The sequence below is a fragment of the Malaya genurostris genome, chromosome 3 (assembly GCF_030247185.1).
Source record: "Malaya genurostris strain Urasoe2022 chromosome 3, Malgen_1.1, whole genome shotgun sequence".
NCBI lineage: Eukaryota > Metazoa > Arthropoda > Insecta > Diptera > Culicidae > Malaya > Malaya genurostris.
Window position 1 is genome coordinate 99,680,533 of NC_080572.1, and position 18,836 is coordinate 99,699,368.

At 39.2% G+C, this 18,836-nt stretch overlaps 1 protein-coding gene and 1 long non-coding RNA gene across 9 annotated transcripts in view; one reads left to right on the plus strand and one right to left on the minus strand.

Annotated features, from left to right (window-relative positions):
• The window catches only part of LOC131436643 (uncharacterized), a 272,026-nt gene that overhangs the window by 249,243 nt on the left and 3,947 nt on the right, over window positions 1-18,836 (plus strand). For 6 of the 8 annotated variants that reach the window (XM_058605486.1, XM_058605485.1, XM_058605483.1 and 3 more), the window contains 12 exons: window positions 1,508-1,821; window positions 5,302-7,050; window positions 7,143-7,275; window positions 7,695-7,827; window positions 7,979-8,120; window positions 8,185-8,389; window positions 8,450-8,583; window positions 8,645-9,489; window positions 13,908-15,047; window positions 15,480-15,781; window positions 15,835-16,158; window positions 16,228-16,338. In XM_058605486.1, coding sequence (XP_058461469.1) covers window positions 1,761-1,821; window positions 5,302-7,050; window positions 7,143-7,275; window positions 7,695-7,827; window positions 7,979-8,120; window positions 8,185-8,389; window positions 8,450-8,583; window positions 8,645-9,489; window positions 13,908-15,047; window positions 15,480-15,781; window positions 15,835-16,158; window positions 16,228-16,338 — 5,279 coding nt within the window. In that variant the 5' untranslated portion in view covers window positions 1,508-1,760. The remainder of the gene's footprint in view (window positions 1-1,507; window positions 1,822-5,301; window positions 7,051-7,142; window positions 7,276-7,694; window positions 7,828-7,978; window positions 8,121-8,184; window positions 8,390-8,449; window positions 8,584-8,644; window positions 9,490-13,907; window positions 15,048-15,479; window positions 15,782-15,834; window positions 16,159-16,227; window positions 16,339-18,836) is intronic. The other 2 variants (XM_058605481.1, XM_058605482.1) reach the window with 2 other exon arrangements.
• On the minus strand, window positions 7,052-7,867 carry LOC131436645 (uncharacterized). The gene is made up of 2 exons (XR_009230653.1): window positions 7,733-7,867; window positions 7,052-7,678 (listed from the first exon to the last, which is right to left on the minus strand). It is a non-coding gene; the product is annotated as an uncharacterized LOC131436645 (long non-coding RNA).

The window sequence follows — 18,836 nt, forward strand, 5'->3', positions numbered from 1 at the left end:
AAATGAAAATATGTGTTCTTACTTTTCTCATAGATGGCGCGACCGATTTTCAAAACTTAGGTTCAAATGAAAGGTCCTCTGGTCCCATACTGAATTACTGAATTTCATCCGGATCTAACCTCCGGATCCGGATATAAAGGGTAAAGTGTGTTAAAAATTTTATACCATCACTGAAAAGGGCAAAAAAACGTAAATTTTTTTCTAAATCGACCTCAAATCTTTTCCAATTGATAGTTTTTGTCAGTAGACGGCCAAACAAACCGACTTCGTTTATTTTCTCAAGAATCGAAGGATTTTTTTTGAGAAATACCACAGTATTATATATGATAGTATGATTGATATGAGAAAGGCATCATTACACCATTAGGTGGATTAAAACAGATTTTTTAAATTGAGTACGTAAATTCTAAGACCCCCATGGTTTTGAATCCGCGTCTTTTCTTCTCTCGTTCATTCGGTTTCATTTTGACTATTTCGATGCATTTTGTTTTCAACAATTTATTCATTTTCTTTCTCTTTTGGCTATTTTGTGTGTTCTGTTTCGTCTAATTTTTATGCCTTGTACGTTCAACAACGAATTCGGTTTCCTGGTCGGTGCTGCCTTGAGTTTTTTCGTATTAATTAAAACTAATTGTATTTACAACTTAATTTGGAATACCTGAATTTGGAATCATATCGTGTGAGAATATTCTGTTTATGGACCTTCACATACGTTATCACTACCTGTACAGTGATTACAAAATTATACTTTCAAGTAAGAATCGAAGAATCTAACAATTAGATCGAGGCGACAATTTGAGGCTTCAATTATTGAACAAGGCCTTGATTGGACTAGAATCGAAACGATCGAAAGCTGCAACACCTTCAACGATTTACTTAAAGAATTTAATGTCTGCGAAATTGCGAATTAAGATGCAAGATATCCCAGACTATCGGTTGTATTTTCAATCAATAAAGAATTCTGAAATATCTGGGATTATCTTGCACAGCCTCCGCAAATTCCTCATGGTCCTGGGGTGGTCGTCATTCCGTGGGTTACAATATTGACGCTAAACGAGCTTCATTTCGTACTCAGGTAACCATGACATGACGATGACCGTTTACTCTCGGCGGTAGGACGATCGTTACCAAGCTTATTGATGGACCTGTTCAAGCCGGTGTCTCGCTGTTGAGAGGATAGGATGACTTGTTTGGCTTGTCTGAGCTTGAAGAATGAAAAATTGAATTTAATGAATTTGAAGTGCCAATTTAAAATGGCATGCAACGGTTCCTGGAATGCAGTGAACGGAGCAGACGATATTAGTTTTATTGGCGGCATTGCTTCGGTTGGTATTAACAGAGCTACTGAATTACGTGGTGGCTGCATCGATGCGTTATAGTGGTATGAAAAAATATTAATAATAAAAATGTAATTTTATTAGTATAGAAACTATCACGTTACTTTTTGCGAATTGTCTTGTACTTCACAAAGCTCATCGCACAACTTTGTTTCTACTCTATTTTACAGTTACGATGGCTCCGGCAGCGGTCTAGGTGAGCCCCCGTACCGGGGGCATCACGGTAGCCCACACTCGTCACCATCGCGGTACTCGTACAATAATTCTGCCAAAACCAGTATCCAACATTGGCGGACATCCAGTGGAGGTGCCTCGGACTTCAAGCGAAACTCCAGACTCCGCAGCTCGACCAGTGCCGTACCCGGTGGTGGTGCCGGGGGAGGCAGTGGTTCTAGTACAAGCAGCAGCAGTACCGGGTCCAACATGGTCGACCTCAACATACCGCGTGGCCACTCGCCACACTTCAGTCCCTCGAGGCAAACCAGTAAGTATATGCAGATTATTACTTTTTTTTTTGTTTCGTCTGACCAATCCGACATGACAACCTCGGGAATGGGTTGCCCATCAACCCACAGTAGAAAATCGATCTTCTACACAATCGAATGATTGTGCAAATATCAACAGATGAAATCTGATGCGCTTATTTTCGCACTCGGACCGACCAATTAAACGGTGGAAGAGCCAGTTTTTGTGCTCAGGTGTCGATGCTTAATTTTATAGAGGGTATAATTCTTCGAATCGGTCAAAAACCAATAATTACGTGCCTTCCTTTCTTTTTTTTTGTCTTTCCTGTCGTTTCAGTGAGGGATATTTTTTCTACATTTCGCAAAATTTGTTTCTCACGCTTTAACTGCCATGACTGGTGAATTAATTATTTAAAACTAGCACTTTTTTGTAAAAACCTTGAATATTTAATTTAATCGAGAAGTAGGTTATTCGATTCAAAGATGAAATTGTAAGATAAAAGCGACCGAGAGTCAAGCTGATTCATGTCATCATTTACCGACATAAATGCGCGGATCAATTTCAACGTATTTTAAATTACTATATTCATACTGGGAGCGGTTTTAAACACCCCAGAGATTTGTCTGTGTATGTGTTTCTATTTTGACATAGGGCAGGCTTGATAGCATTACATTTTTCAATATTAAAAACGGACTATAATTTTGAATTTATAGAAAAAAAATTAAAAATTTTCTTCTAAAATCCAACTTTTTTCATTGTACTGATCATCATTTTACTGAACATCGAGAATGGATAACATCAAGATCACTTGTGAATTCGGTTATCTTAAACTTATACTTGTAATGGGTGGCAAAATTTTAGGATTTTTTTCGAGGCCTGTATGCTCAACAACAAACGAGCTCAGAAAGAACTAAAAGTGTGTATGTGTTAGCTCTCTTTCTCCTCTTTCTGCTAGTATTTTCTGTTTTGTTCATGCTTGCTTAATTTTGCTCAAAATGCCATCGAAACAAGAAGTATTTCACGAGCGCATTGTACAGTTCTACGAACTGCACAGAAATCTCGGCAAATAGTATACGGTACAACATTTTAAAAGCAAAAACGTTGCGGCTTCGAAAGTTTACAATATCCTAAGATGCCCAACAACTGCTCGTAAGGCAGGTAGTGGAAGACCAGCCAAAATTATGGACGCAAAAGGACTTCGTTCTCTTTCTCGTGCCTTCAACAACAAGGATTCACTGAGTCAAAGGGATGCCGCAAAAAAAGTCAACTGTTCTCCCCAGTACATCTGCAAAACATTGAAAAGACTCGGAATAAAGTACCGGAAGAAGACACGAGCCCTGGGATATACTGACGCACAGATTTCAACGCTGAATTCCCAATGCCGCTGGTTGATTAAAAATTATTCCGGAAAAAGTTTTGTTTTGGACGACGAAAGTTATTTCCCTCTTTCGAAGACGCAAAATCCCACAAATGATCGATACTATTCAACGGATAGTTCTACTGTACATCCGAACATAAAATATTAGTTTAAACATAAGTTTGAACAGAAAGTGATGCTGTACATTGTCATTTCCGAGAAAGGCATTTCTAAGCCATGGTTCAAGCCATCTGGGTTGGCAATCAAACAAGATGTGTACCAGAACGAATGTTTGTAGAAAGTTTTGATCCCGTTTTTTCAAAACCATCATGCTGATGGACAATACGTGTTTTGGCCGGATAAAGCGTCATCGCATTGCGCCAAAAAACACAATCGTTCCTGAATACCCATTCGATCCCATTTGTACCCAAAAACCACAACCCGATAAATCTACCTCAGTGTCGCCTAATCGAAGATTTCTTCGGGGTTTTGAGCTCCTTGGTGTACAAAAATAACTGGAGAGCCACGAATTGCTACCAGTTGATTGGTAGAATCGAGAGATGCATTCGCAAAGTTGACATGTACGTAATAAAAAAACAGTGAATAAAAAACATTTCATTCTGAATTTGATTGCAGTATAGATAAAGACTTTGTTTTAATTCCAACTGGTTAATTTGCACTCATGCACTAATTCGATTAAACCCAATGATACGCTATTTAGGAGCACAGGAATTTGCTAATCTCGAACATACAGCAGACGTAGACTTTGATTGGCGCGTTTGAATTGGCGCTGTGAAATACTTCGCTCCTGTTACTTCTGTGTATAATATTTAAGCTAAATAGGATCGATTAGCTGCATAAAACCATGCTTTGTGATTGAATTTTCATTAATGTTTTTATTATCAGTATAACGATTATTAATCATAGCATGTATGAAAATATTATTTACTGTTACTGATATTACGAAATAGAACAGCGTACATCGTTTCTAAAAGCGGTGTTGTGTTTTCTTCATCCTTACCAGCACATGTACGTAAAGGTGCGGTTATTGCCCTCCTCTGTACTTGTGGAATTACTTATGAGGCGATCGTCTTACTGATCTCGCAGTGTCCGTCTATTTTAGACATTCTATTTCAACAAACCTTAACAGTCTTCACAGATTTTAAAATATTTGATAAATAATGAAGCGTAAATGAAAACTTGTGAAAAAATCATCCTCGAAACAGGACTTGTTTGCATAACTTTTCCCATTCCGATAAAATTGTACAACTCTGGATGTAAGCATCCCAAATCAATAGATGTACACATTCGCGTTGTACTTGTCTGTGTGTGAGAAAAGTATGCACTCACTTTTCTCCGAGATGACTGAACAGATTTTCACAAATTTAGGCTCTGAAAGACACTATTGCCTGAAAGACACTATTGTACTCACTCCTTGTCATTTGCTAAATTTCGTCTGGATCTGATTTCCGGTTCCGGAATCACCGATTTTCTACGACTAGCAGAAAAACGAAAAACGAAATCGATGATGATGTACTAAACAAAACATGCAACAAAGTATCCAAACTGATCGTAGCCCGAGGAAGTTCTTCACGGAGCACAGTCAGAGAATCGAGTTTACGGTGTTATCATTTGTCTTAGCAATTCATTACCGGCTGCAATTGGATTGGATTACACTCGCAGTCGCTCGCCATGCGGTAATTTAATTACACTTGCCATTTTCCCGCTGAGAGCCTCATATGCATTTCAGGGTGGTGAGCAGAAAAAAAACGACTCATTCGTTTTTTTAAGACTGGGGAAACAACTTTGCTAGATAAAACTTATTGTTTTATATACACTCTAAATGTGACTTAGCATATAATTAATGGCGAAAGACATATAATTAATGAAAACTATAAAAAATCATGTATAGTTATAAAATAGAAATACGGTAGGTTTGAAATTTGAAATCTGTTGAAGAATTTATTTTTATTTAAATCTTTATACTTCACGCCACCCTGACGAACCTGAACCCGAAGAATTCATTTCATTGGCATCGTTTTTCACTCTCCTCTTCCAGCTCCACTATTTTTTATTCGATATCCTGCCATTACCGCTGGTAAACTGATACAAGTGTTTATTTCTCCTGCTTTAAATTTACAGCGCAAACCGGCGACACACAGACACTGCATGTTTACCTGCCGAACCACGGCTTCCGCATGATCCGCTTCGATGAGGCATCCGATGTCCGACAGATAATTAATCTGATTGTAAATTCAATGTCACCCGGCCACAAAACGAACCCGCAGAGCTACGCGCTTCGGTTGAGGCACATGCTGACCAAAGAGGTACTCTGGATGCCACCGGATACATCGATGACCCAGGTTATGGCACACATTTTCAATCCATCCTGTAGCAACGCGGACTGTCCGAATGTGGATAAAAGCACGATTGCTAAAAAGATGCAACAGAAGACCAGCGGGGTCGTTGGTCATGCAAACAGTGTGTGGAAGGCGGAACTTCGCGTACGCTATATACCAAAAAACCTGAAAGAACTGTACGAAAAAGACCGAACCACGTGTCACTTCTACTTTGATCAGGTCAAACAGGATTATATCCAGTCCAACATACCGAATATTGATCAGGAAATTGCAGTCCAGCTATGCTGCTTGGGAATCCGACATTACTATAAAGACACGAATCACTCTTCGAACGATCGGAAGCATCATCTTGAGTATATAGAAAAAGAGATGGGCTTCAGTAACTTCATACCAAAGTCTGTGATAGATACCATTAAGCAGAAAAACCTGAAAAAGCTTATCCAAGCCGGTTACAAGAAGGTGTACAGTTATTCCGAAATGGAATACATGCTCAAGTTCTTCGATCTACTTCGAACACAGTATACCTTCGATCAGGAACAATTCAATGTTCAGCTTAGTAGTGGGTGGAACATTCGAGTTGATTTGATTATCGGTCCTCATGTCGGTATTTCTTACTCGGTCAACCCACAGGCACCGCCCACAAAAGTGACCGATTTTGAAAATATCGAACGAATATCAACCGGTGTGGTATCTTCCTCGCTGACTAAGAGTGGACACCAGGTTACGAAATTGCCGGGCTCGAAAAATTCCAAAGACCAACCCGATCTTACCAGCTCCTGCGGCAGTGGAGGAAGTGGTGACAAAAAGGACAAAAAAGGAGTTATCTGTCCTTGTAGTGAAATAAAGACGCAGCTGAAAATCAAAGTCAGTGGAAACAGTGAGGACCTAGCGATCACATGTGATGGTATAAAAACTTCCGAAAGTATAGCCGATCTAGTCGATGGTTACTGTAGACTATTTAATAATACTGATATTAGCTTATGGGATCGTACGGTCATACCAAAAACCACACCCAACAACAGCACCACGAATTCACTGGAAAAAAGTCAGATTAAAAAAATGACCGACTCGCAATCATCGGAGAAGCAAGACTCGCGACGATCGAGCAGCGATAAGCTAAACAACTCAGTGCATAACGATCTGGAAGCAAGTACCAGCTCAAATTGTAAGCCTACCTTGAACGATGATTATGCCGAGCTCGGAATGTGTGACGAGGAAGGAGACTACTCGACACCGGCCGCACGGAACTATGAGCTAGATCGGACGCATATTACTTTGAATGAAATCATTGGCGTGGGACAATTCGGTGATGTGCATATCGGATCCTGTCGTTTATCCAGCAAGTCCAGTCTGGCTAATAAGTTGAATCAATCATTGACCAGCGAGTTTGACGATCTTTCGTTATCAGGTGGTAATGGGGAAAACAACAACAGCGAGGTACAGCAAAAAGGAGGTATCGTTCAGGTGGCGGTAAAAACTTGCAAGGCTGACGCTGATTTGGCTACTTCGGAGAAATTCTTAGAGGAAGCATGTAAGTCAAGTAGCTTTATTTATGTTGCGATCAACTTCACTGACGAATTTTTAAATTTTGCAATTATTTTTCTCATTTCGTTTCATGTATAGACATCATGCAAAAGTTTGAGCATCCGCACATCATCAAACTGATCGGCATCTGCAGCGGTCCTCCGATTTGGATCGTAATGGAATTGGCTCGGTTAGGTGAACTACGAGCTTACCTCAAAAAGAACGGTTCCAAGTAAGTTCTTTTATTTTTTACCTATTTACTGCGATTTTTCTTGCCCTTTTTTCCGGATTTTTTCTTTACGCTAACTGCTTTTTTGGGTACATCAGGAGGATGAATTTTTGACTGAGGCATCCCCTCATACAACATGCCTGCCGGGCCGGTCTGATGAATTCTGAAAAGCCTTTTCTGACCAGCCGTTGGTAGTTTCGTTGCTTTCGTCCGACAGGGAAGAAACACGTCCCCTTTTATACCAGTTTGGGTTTCGAAAAGCTCTCCATAACCCCAGGTGCAAATTTCAACACTCGGCGGTGTTGGTCGTCTCGTTTTTATTTCGTTCGGCGGTTCCGCTCCAGGAACAAGTTTTTCCACGTAGAAAAAACAATCATTTTCCGGATAGTAACGAACCATTTTCTATCTATAATTGTTTTTAGATTAAAGTTAGGAACTTTATTGCTATATTCCTACCAACTGTCAACGGCGCTTAGCTATTTGGAGTCGAAGAAATTTGTTCACCGTGATATTGCGGCTCGCAATGTGCTCGTCAGCTCGCCGACTTGTATTAAGGTATGTTCCGGGCAGGATTTTTTTAATTTTTTTGTTTTTTTTTTCAATTGAACCTAAAATTTTGACACATTCTGGCCGAAAAGGATGATTATGTGATTCTGGTGAATGTTATTAACAAAAGCTACTATGATGCATACTTTATTTCAAACAGCTTGCTGATTTTGGGCTCTCAAGATGGGTTGAAGATCAGTCGTACTACACGTCCACGAAAGGAATGTTACCGATTAAGTGGATGGCTCCAGAATCTATTAACTTCCGACGATTTACGACTGCCAGCGATGTATGGATGTTCGGTAAGTGAGCGAAGTTTTTGCATCATGCATAACTTTAATCCCTTCTTCTAAAATCATACCATAGGTGTCTGCACTTGGGAAATCCTCATGCTCGGAGTAAAACCATTCCAAGGGATAAAGAATTGTGATGTTATTGGAAAGCTAGAGAACGGAGAAAGATTGCCGCTTCCTCCGAACTGCCCACCACGATTATACTCGTTGATGTCTCAATGCTGGTCATACGAACCACACAAACGACCCAATTTCAAAAATGTCAAAGAGGTGCTTTAGTAAGTATAAACTCAGTTAAAAGTTCACAGAACATTTTCTGTTTTACATTGTGGTTTCAGTGAAATACTCATGGAAGAACGCCACAGCGACTGTGAAACAATGCGTCGCGAGAATCGTCGCGTTGCTGCTATGTCTTGGGGCGCAGGCGATGACATGGCTCCCCCAAAACCTGCTCGTGGTCCTATGATGGGTGGTAAGTCTTTTGAATTAGGTTCTATTAGATCCGATAACCGATCAATTTCCATAACCACTAGGAGACGGCTCTCAGCAGGCTCTCGGTGCTCCGCAGACTTATATCATTGCTCGTGATCCTGCGGTTTTAGCTGCACTGATGCGCGAAAATGAGCAGCGTGGCGTCAATCCGTCGTGTTACACAACACCTGCCTCGGTATTTAATACTTTAGCCGTAGATATAGATCCCAATTCACAAATTAATACTGATAAAGTCACGCATGCCAATGAAACAAATGCAACTGGGAATTTACCATTAAAAACCGTGCCCTTGCCCGCTACTGAATTACTCAAACTCGATCCTACTATCGACGAAGCCAATGATCAAACTTCAGCGACCAACGATCCCAACTCTAGTGCGCCATCGTCTTTGGAAGTAGAAAACCAAAACTCCCTTGTCACATCGCCTTCCACTGCTACTTTGGTACCAACGACCTGTCTAGATAACGTACCGAATCAAACAGCTGATTCCTTCGAAGTCTTGGAGCACAACAAAACCTCCAATGATGTTCTGTCCACTAATAATAACCAGATCAATGCTAACCAACCAAATTCCACCTATCCAATCCCTTGTGAAATCATCAATGCTATCACTCAGCAAACTCATTCCATTGAACCGACCTACAAAGCGATTCAGAAGAGTCAGCTGAACAGCAACTCTACTGCCGTTGCCGGCATGAATCATTCTACACAGGCGAACAATAATTTCATACATCCCAATGCTCCCCAACAGCAACAACAGCAGCAGTTCTTTACTTCAACTGCCATCCAACAGCAGCCGGTTCAAGCGATGCCAGCCAACTTGGTAATGTATCAGCAGTACCATGCACAGTATCAGCAACAACAGCAGGAACAGTACTTCCAACAGGTTGGTGTGGTTTTTCTTACCGGCATACTAAAGCACTGCACGATGAATTGCTGGTGGAATTTGTTTCTCTCATTCTGGGTACTCGCATGAGTTGTGTTAGTTCCAGTGGTTAACAAAAAGTGATACACGCGTTTCCACTATGATATTAGACGATGGAGACGCATGGTTAACGATTTTACATCGCGAAGCTGATTAATAGGGAAAATCGGCAAATTATGTAATCTAGCTGGGGCAATCGTCGAATATGAAATTACAAAGCGGAAATGAATCAAATACATCGTGGTGCCATAAAATGTCTATCTTTCTATCAGATATTTACAATCGGGTTTTTTTTGGTAGTCTATCTCTCTCAATATAGACAATTCTTTTGAACCACTATTTCATTTGAAATAACTTGTCTGAGATTTGCCCTTGAAAATTTTATCATTGTGATTCGCCCTTGAAAATATCAAACTGGAGCTTCAAAAAGAAAATAATTTAGTCTTGCATTTAGTTGTTTAAATTTCACACACTTCGTTTGTAAGTAAGGTTTTTATTTTGCCCGGATTAGAGAAAAAAAATTTTACTAAAGTTTCCTTTTTGAAATTTGAAATCACCGAAAATTATTTGGCAAGATAGTCTAAGTTGCTGTCCCGTCAATCGGTTTCATCTCAAGTGAGAGTCACCTCAAGAAAGAATATCAAGGGAAAAGAAGAAGATTGCTCAATATTGCAGGGGACTGAGCCCATGTCCCTGGATAACACCTGACATTGTTTGCGACTGCCATTTCATGGCACTTTTTCCGTTGTAGCAAGATACCAGATCTAACCCAAAACCGAGCAAAACAAGTGTATTGATTGAAAAAACGCAACAAATGTAAATGTCGCTCTTCAAACCACAGTAACATAGAATCTGCCACAGAAAAAAAAACATTTATTTGAAAACTTTGACGTCCGAGCTTAAAGTGTCCTCTTATAGATGACGTAAAATATTTCTGTTAAGGAAGCAGTTTGAAATGTATCTTGACGTAGTATCATTCTGTACCACGCCATAAAATTTCATCTGCATCTTCATGTACAGCATCTACAATCGTACTGTGGTCGACTTGTTTTGCTTATCGTCACGATTCACCCACTTCTCTTGTATGGTCCTTTTAGCACGATGCACGGTTGTAGACGACACTCCCGGTATGCTTGCGACCAAGGATGGCTTTTATCGTATCAAAGAACGCTCACTAGCAACTCTTTACACGATTCAATCAGTGCCATCAAAGAAAGATGGATATCATCGCAGCAACAAAAAACCGGCATGATTCATTTAACATAGAATAAACACCAGTGCGAGAGCGAATTTCTCTCGATGACCTGTCTGAGAATCAAAGGTTAGCTCGCTGCAGTGGGGATTCTCTCTGAAGCAACAAACGATCGCTTATTCTCGTTTCGCGATCCGATTCTGTATGGGCAGTGGAAAATTGCGATAGAATCATTCTACTATTACCGCTTATTCTAACTATGTGCATTTAACCTTTGAATAAGTTTTGTCTATTAAAATGTATGTGAATGCTCTCTTGGCAAATTTCACACAGCACCGTTCATTACCACACTGTAATTTTTTTAAGGGTCGTGAAATACTCAAACTATGAAGTGGAGAGAAGAAATGTAGAAAAATTCTCTCATGGTTCATGCATTGAGAGACACGAGTTCTTTTAACATCTTCTACCGGATTGGAAATGTTGTATACAATATAGATAAGTATCGAGCAGCTTCTGTCAAATTATTGGCAATCACCAACACTGTTTGCGACATCTCGAACGGAGATTTTAGGGTTCCACATGAATAATGGATTCCGTCAAATTTAAGACGACCAATTTTTGATCGTAACTCTCTTTAATTGTCTCATGTACTATGCATAGAACAGTTATTTACCTGAACGAAATTTAAAAATGGACAGTGTTGGATGGAACTACATTCATTCTATTCCAATATCTTGTGATTCCTTAACCGACGTCGAGTTAGCACAAGATTGTCTGAATTAAATACAACGGATTGTATTCATATTAGTTCTCTCACGTTGGTGCTTCCTAAGTAAAACCAGATATGAAGTAGACTGAAACATACCGTTTTCTCTTTGTTTTTGATTATAAATGTTTTAACCTTAAGGTCATTCACCTCTTTGGACCAGAAAAAGCTATGTACGGGATTGGGAATCGAACCCAGACGGACTGCGTGAAAGGCATCGACTTACCCATCACGCTATACCCGCTATACTCCACCATTCGTTTCATATAGGGAAATCATTAGTTAGAGTGAGATCTGTCATCTCTGTTCAATACATTGACTCAAAGGATGAAAATGATGAAAATAGGTGCAATCGCTTCGAACTTTCGCGTCAGAAGTATTGCCCATTTTTCTCTTTATTTTTCCAGTAATGTTTTTTCTTAGCTTCTTAGCGAAGCAAATATAAATTGATTACAACGCAATCCGTAGACTGAAGGTCGAGTAGTAAGCAAAAAGATATGCTGACTCCACTAATAAGATTACTATTGACACAATTCCCTTAGTTTATTATTGATATTTTTCTGATAAATATTTTATACCCATGCCGCATACACAATGCAAAGCTTTTCATTACCTTTAAGTACTCAAGCAAAAAGTAGCATGTTGGGATCGTACAAAATGATTTGTGTGAAAACGCTGTTAGAAGAGATTTACGGCCCTACCTTTCAAGTGCAACACTAATTACCAGACCAACAACTAGCAAGGTTCACAAATTGAAATAATTTTCAGCACAATTTCAAAAAGATTTTTCGCTCTGCATCGTCACTTTGCTTTATAATACCGGAACCAAAAGTCGAATCGGAATAAAAATTTAACCGCAAAACTTTGCTAACTTTGAAAATTCGCATAAAAACCAGCAAATTTTTGAAAATTCGTATTAAAAAACTGCCCAATATTAAAAATTTGCTTTAAAAAACCGCTTAAAAATAGACTTGAGTATATTCGGTTTTGTCACAATTCTTTGATTGAAAGTCGAGCAGTTCACAAAATAATATGGCGATTCTAATACCAATAAACCTACGAGCACCGAATGAAAAAACACGATTTTGACACAAATCCCCGAAATGTAGGGAACCTGTCATTATGAGCTAATTCATTCTGATTGCTGATATTTATTTTTCGTCACTTTCATCCGTTCGGGTCGCAGGAATAAAACGTAGTAGTTTCAGTAGTGAATGTTAAAACTATTGTACCAATAGTGATCTCATTAGTAGAGTCGCTATGTTATTTTGCCGATTACTAGACTTTCAAGCAAACGAATTGTTGCAAAATCGAATGCAATATTTTTGCTTCGGCTCTAAGAAGCAATATCACAGAAAAAAATAATTCGAAAATTGTGGAATACTGAATGGAATTGTGGAATACTGAATGAGGTACCGTTACCCTATATGTTTTTCACATATTTACTAGTGAAACAGTCTTGCTATATTTTATTCATACGGCCCACGATTATAATTATCTAACTAATCGTTTAAATTTAATCGTTTATCAGGGTTAATTATCGATTATTCGATTAATTGTTCGAATTATGTTATGTAATTTCTTTCATTGTTCGATTTGTTTAACCCGCATCCGTCCCAACAACATTTATATGTATCACTTTAATACTATCGGAACGAACTGAAATCCAACCATTCCAAAGAATATTCTTTCGAGCTGTTACACGCAGAAATAAAATTGCAAAGACCACCTCTGAGAAACAAGAAGTAGTATCTAAGGAGTATTGTTTCACACTAAATTTATAAATTTTACCTTAGATAACCAAAGCACATTCCACCTGGGGCTTCTGTCGAAAAGTTTTTTTCGTTGATTTTTTAAAAATCGTGCATGAGCCAAAAAACGCAAGTCGATTCGGGTTAATAATCGAATATTAGTTTTGAACGAATCGATTAAATTTATCTCGATAGTCGGGGTTCTTTAACCCAGGCATTCCTAACCAAATGCAAATTAAAACGAACAGTGTATGTTATCGGTTCGCGTTTACAATGTTCATCTAATATTTATTAAAAAACTTGAAGCTTTGTATTGCAAAATAGGAATCGATCGACGGCTTTGCGGGTCCAATATTGCGCCTATATAATTTCACTTTCACTTAATGATGAATTAGTACGACATCAAACTGTTACTATATAATGAAGAAAATCGATCATAAACTATTTCAATTTTTGGCTCACTTGTTCTACATCATCATTACGAAGTACCCCAAGGGGGTTTGTATCAATGTAAAATATTTCATCTGAATCAATTTGTCACTTTCATCATTACACTGAATATATCAAATCCGAATGCATCGAACGGTTCCATCAGTAATCTAACCAATGTCAGTATCTAATGTGCCGATAATGATCACCCACTAATCATGATAAACTTCCTAATAAATAGGTTCCATATCAGCAGCAAATCTTCCAGCAGCAACAGCAACCACCTAGCGGCTACATCCAATATCCGGTCCAATTCGTTCAAACAGGAATGGTAAAATCCCCACAAGAGGATCAGCAGCAGCACTCGTCGGGCAACTCTCGCAGCCTAGAGCGAAGTGCCGTTGCTACCTATGCAGCGAGAATCAATTCTCTAGAGCGAACTCGTCAGATGAGCATGGAGTACGGATCAGCCAAAGCAATGCGATCCAACTCTCTGACGCGGCAATACAGTGGCGGAAATCAAATGGAGTCTTATCCGGTCAGTCATGGAGTTCGATCGGCCAGTTTAGAACGTGGCGGACAAATTGGACAAACTTATGCGAATAGAATGGGTAGTCTGGAACGTAATCAGAGCCAGACGGTCTTTATGAACAACGCCAAAGGAGGAAGTTTGGAGCGTAATCAATCTGCCGCCATCGTTAGTGATTTGATGAGTAAGGCCGCGTACAAAGGTGGCAGTTTAGAACGTAATCAACACGTCATGATGAATACCCCAAATCGGGGCGGTAGCTTGGAGCGGAATTTGTCCTACCAGGCTTATCGAAATCCAGTTTCGGCGGCTCCTCGCGAACAGGAGCCGTTCCAAGAAGAAATTTACGATTTTGGCGGAGTAAATGTGAAATCCTGTGCTTCGATAGCTCTGAAAAAGAGTGTCGAGAAAGGAATCCTTCCTCCTAGCACCCTTGTATCACCGGGAGTTAATCAAGCCGCGGCAAATTTCACCCTTCCTCCACCGTATAGTTCGGCTCAGAGCTCGAAATTTAATTTGCAACACCAACCACAGCAACAGCAAAATACACCGCAGCGCTCAATCTGGCAACAGCAGCAACAACAACAACTTTTCCAACAGCAGCAATCAGCGTTCGTACCCGCTAATCAGTCCACGCTTCCTCAAGGTGTCATGGCTATTGCTTCCTCACAGCAGGTCCAGTTACTTCACCAACCATCAACCGCACAATTGAAAACAGTTGGACTGGCACAACAGATGCCAATGGTAGCCACGATTCCACAACAGGCAACTTGTCCTGCACAACAGCAGCAGCAACAACAACAACAACAACATTCTCAAGCACAATCAACATCTTGCAGCTCTGGACAGAAGGTTGGCACTTTGCAGAAAAATATAGATTCTCGATTGAACTCGTTGTGATTTAGTTCACTACGTTCCGTTTCTTCTGTTTGTTCTGAGTAAATTTCTTCGTTGGAACTTGGTTTATTTCGTGCATCCTGTAGAATTTGATCTTTAAATAGATACAAATATTTGTTTTTTTTATGTTTCAGTACATCGTTTTTCACGGTTGACCCTAATTTATTTACCAGCATGGAGGTTATTTTTGTGCATAAATCATGTGTTTATCAGTATAATTTTGTGTTCCTAGTTGTATGTAATAGGTAAAACATTATTTCTTTTTCTTGATGTTTGTTTTTTAAGTATGTTGGTTCTTCTCAAACTTTCAAACAAATCGTTGAAAAGAAATCGTGTTTTTGGTTTGGGACCCATTTTTTAAACGCTTATGATTGCGATTATCCATAGGTCCAGGAAACGCAACAAATTCTCGAAGCAAAACTGCGCAGACAGCAGGAAGAAAGTGAGATAGACTCCAAGTGGCTCCAGCAGGAGGAGAACAATCTCAAGAAACGATTAAGTCTGATCACATCCGCTGCAGGCAGCGCATCGCTCGATCAGCAGCAACAGGAACTGAACAATGGCAGTGGTTCTTTGTCAGGCAGTTACCACTCACAGCAGAGTCCGCACTTTTCTCCCCAGAACACCATGTCCGGGCCACAGAGTCTTGGCGATCATTATCCGACAACACCGAATACCTCAGATTCAAGGTAATTATTTTTCGATTATTAACTGGAAAACTATTTTAAATTAAATTTTTCAGACCTCACACGCCTGGGTCTACGTGTGGTATGATCAAATCTAAGAGTTCCTCGATGGAACGCTGCACAACGCCACTTTCCGGGGATGAAAAGTTTGTGATGAAGAAACTGGAACCAACGCGTACAATGCCTCTGGATAGGAATGGAGACATTGTGTATATTGCAACCACCAGTGTGGTGAAATCCATCATGGCTCTTAGTCAAGGGGTGGACAAATCTCAAGCGGCTGACTACCTGGATCTGGTACGAAACGTGGGAATCGAACTACGCACGTTACTCGGCGCGGTTGATCAAATCTCGGTTTCGTTCCCAGCGCAATGTCACAAGTATGTTGCTTTTTGGACTATTGACACCGGAACAACGATAACGTGATTTCTTGTTTATTTTTTTTACAGAGAGGTGGAAATGGCTCACAAAGTATTATCCAAAGACATGTTCGAGTTAGTGGCGGCTATGCGATTAGCGCAGCAGTACAGCGAGACCACGCTTGATGCTGAATATAGAAAGTAAGTCTATGCATAGTGCGGTGTCGTCTTCCGAAATCAAAATAAACGAAAATAAATTTCGGTGGCCAACATTTTATTTGAATTGCCTAATGCTTTCCAACCGTTAAATATAGAGCAATTACAGATATGTTTAGCAGGTCATTGGACTTCACATACTCGGATTTAAATGAAACATTGCACACGTCTTCAATAGGACATTTGTCGTAATGGTTATAAGTCATAATACTTGTTTGATATTATGGTCATTTGACGTAATAGTTTTTTGCCATAATGCTTGTTTTATATTATGTCGATTTGGAAAAATAACATATGAAGGCATATAGAAGCGGCGACCCCCAGTCTGCAAATCTGTAACCCACCCGATAGCCCGGTTTGCTCAAACCTAGGAGTCACGTTGGGTACATCGATATTATTATTTCATTGCGAGGACAATGTGATGTAGTATGAGTAGTACAATGACTAATCAGAAGCGGCGACCTCTGCCAGCCAATCTGTAATTTACCCGTGCGTAAACCGAGCAAAGTTAGGCTAATATCTTATAATTACAACTGTATTATTTATCAGTGATATTAAATACACCGAATTTTTATTTTTGGCCTGTATTCCGGTTTTTACCACTTATGCCAAACGTTGATTGCAAATTATGCCAAATGGTGTTATGACAAACGACCATCGCAGTATCAAACTCTATATAAATTTTCTGTCAAATTATCATTATGGTGAACAGCATTATGCCGAATGATATTATGCCAAACGGCGATATGGAAACTCTAAAAAAACACCAAAATAAATAATAAATATAAAAAATAGGTATAGAATTCGCTCAAACTTTAAAAAAAAAATCCGAAGCCCGGAGGGCCAAATGTCATATACAAATCGATTCAGTTCGACGAACTGAGCAAATGTCCGTGTGTGTGTATGTGTGTGTGTCTGTATGTGTGTTGTCAACTAAGAGGTCGAGATCGCAGAGATGGCTGGACCGATTTTGATCAAACTAGTCGCATATGAAAGGTCTCCCGTCACCCAGAACGCTATTGAATGGTTTTGAGGTTGTTTACTTTTTGAGTTATACGAAGTTTTATGTCAAAATTTTCAGTTTTTTGACAGTATCTGTCACAATTGACCTTGAAAACAGAATATATTTTCAGACTTAGATTCCGCACGGTAATACCTATCGAACAAGCCATAGATTGTTAAAATCTGTCAATTTTCGACGGAGATATCGAAATTTTTGTGTAAGCGACTTTTTCCCCTATTCCAGCAGTAGAAGTTTTGAGCGCTGTCTGGCAAAGAAATGCTTGGGAGCAGCATAAAACACGATTTTTTATACTGTTACATACATTTGTTTCTAAGTACCAAAAATACTGTGTACAGCATGATATTTTGCCTCAGACCGATTTTAGCACGGTTCGTTTTTGGCAACATAATCGTTCGAATATGCCATATGTAAACCAGATGATGGCAGAATTTTCGAGTTGAAAGCAATTCCATAATTATATTGATTTAAACTACTTACAGCAATAAATGCTGGAATAACATAACAGCCATATACCATTCGAATCAGTTCGTCGAGATCAGCAAATGCGTGTGTGACAAATAATTTACCTCAATTTTTTCGGAGATGACTCAACCGTTTTCTACAAACTCAGATTCATATGAAAAGTCGTATACTTCTAAACAAGGTTCCTGAAATATGTTTGGTTCCGACCTGTGGTTCCGGAACTACAGAATGATATGTGAAACGAAATTTAAACTGTGTAACTCATTTTTCTCGTAGATGGCTGAACCGATCTAAGATTCAAATGAAATCTAAGAATCATCTAAGATTCAAATAAAAGGTTTAAGATTCTATAAAACATCTTGTTTTTCAGTCAGATCCAACTTCCGGTTTCGGAGATACAGGGTGATTAGTATAAAAATGTCTATATCACATAAATTAATCAGGTTTATTGGGTTAGCAGATTTGGATAGTCGATAACCAAATAAACTTATTTGGCTGTATTCAGTTTTCGTTTCGGAAGGCACCCAAAAATTAAATTCGCACTACGATTCCTCAAAGTTGTCTACATTGATTTTGAAACAAATGTAAACTATACAACTACTCAGGTCTTTGTCTGACTTCGGCTACACCGAATTTCGAATTCCGGTTCCAGTATCGAATCGTTTCTCAAAGCTCAATCGTTTTCTAAAAAAAAAAGCCAAATCGAATTTCAGAAACAAAAGTTCCAATTCCAATCCAATCCAATTTTATCCACTTCTGACCTCCGATTCTGGAATTGTAGGATGATGAATTTTTAAAATTCAAAGTGATATAGAAGATGACAATCCCGAAAAGCTTCAAAGTTGGACTCAAAAATATTACACCGCATAGCGGCCATACGAATCGGTTTGGGTTATGCTGGTTCCTGAATACCGGCTCTGGAAGTATTTTAAATAACCCTAAACTCTAAAGTGGAAATTACTTCGACATATCATGGAATGTTTAATCGATTGTTACA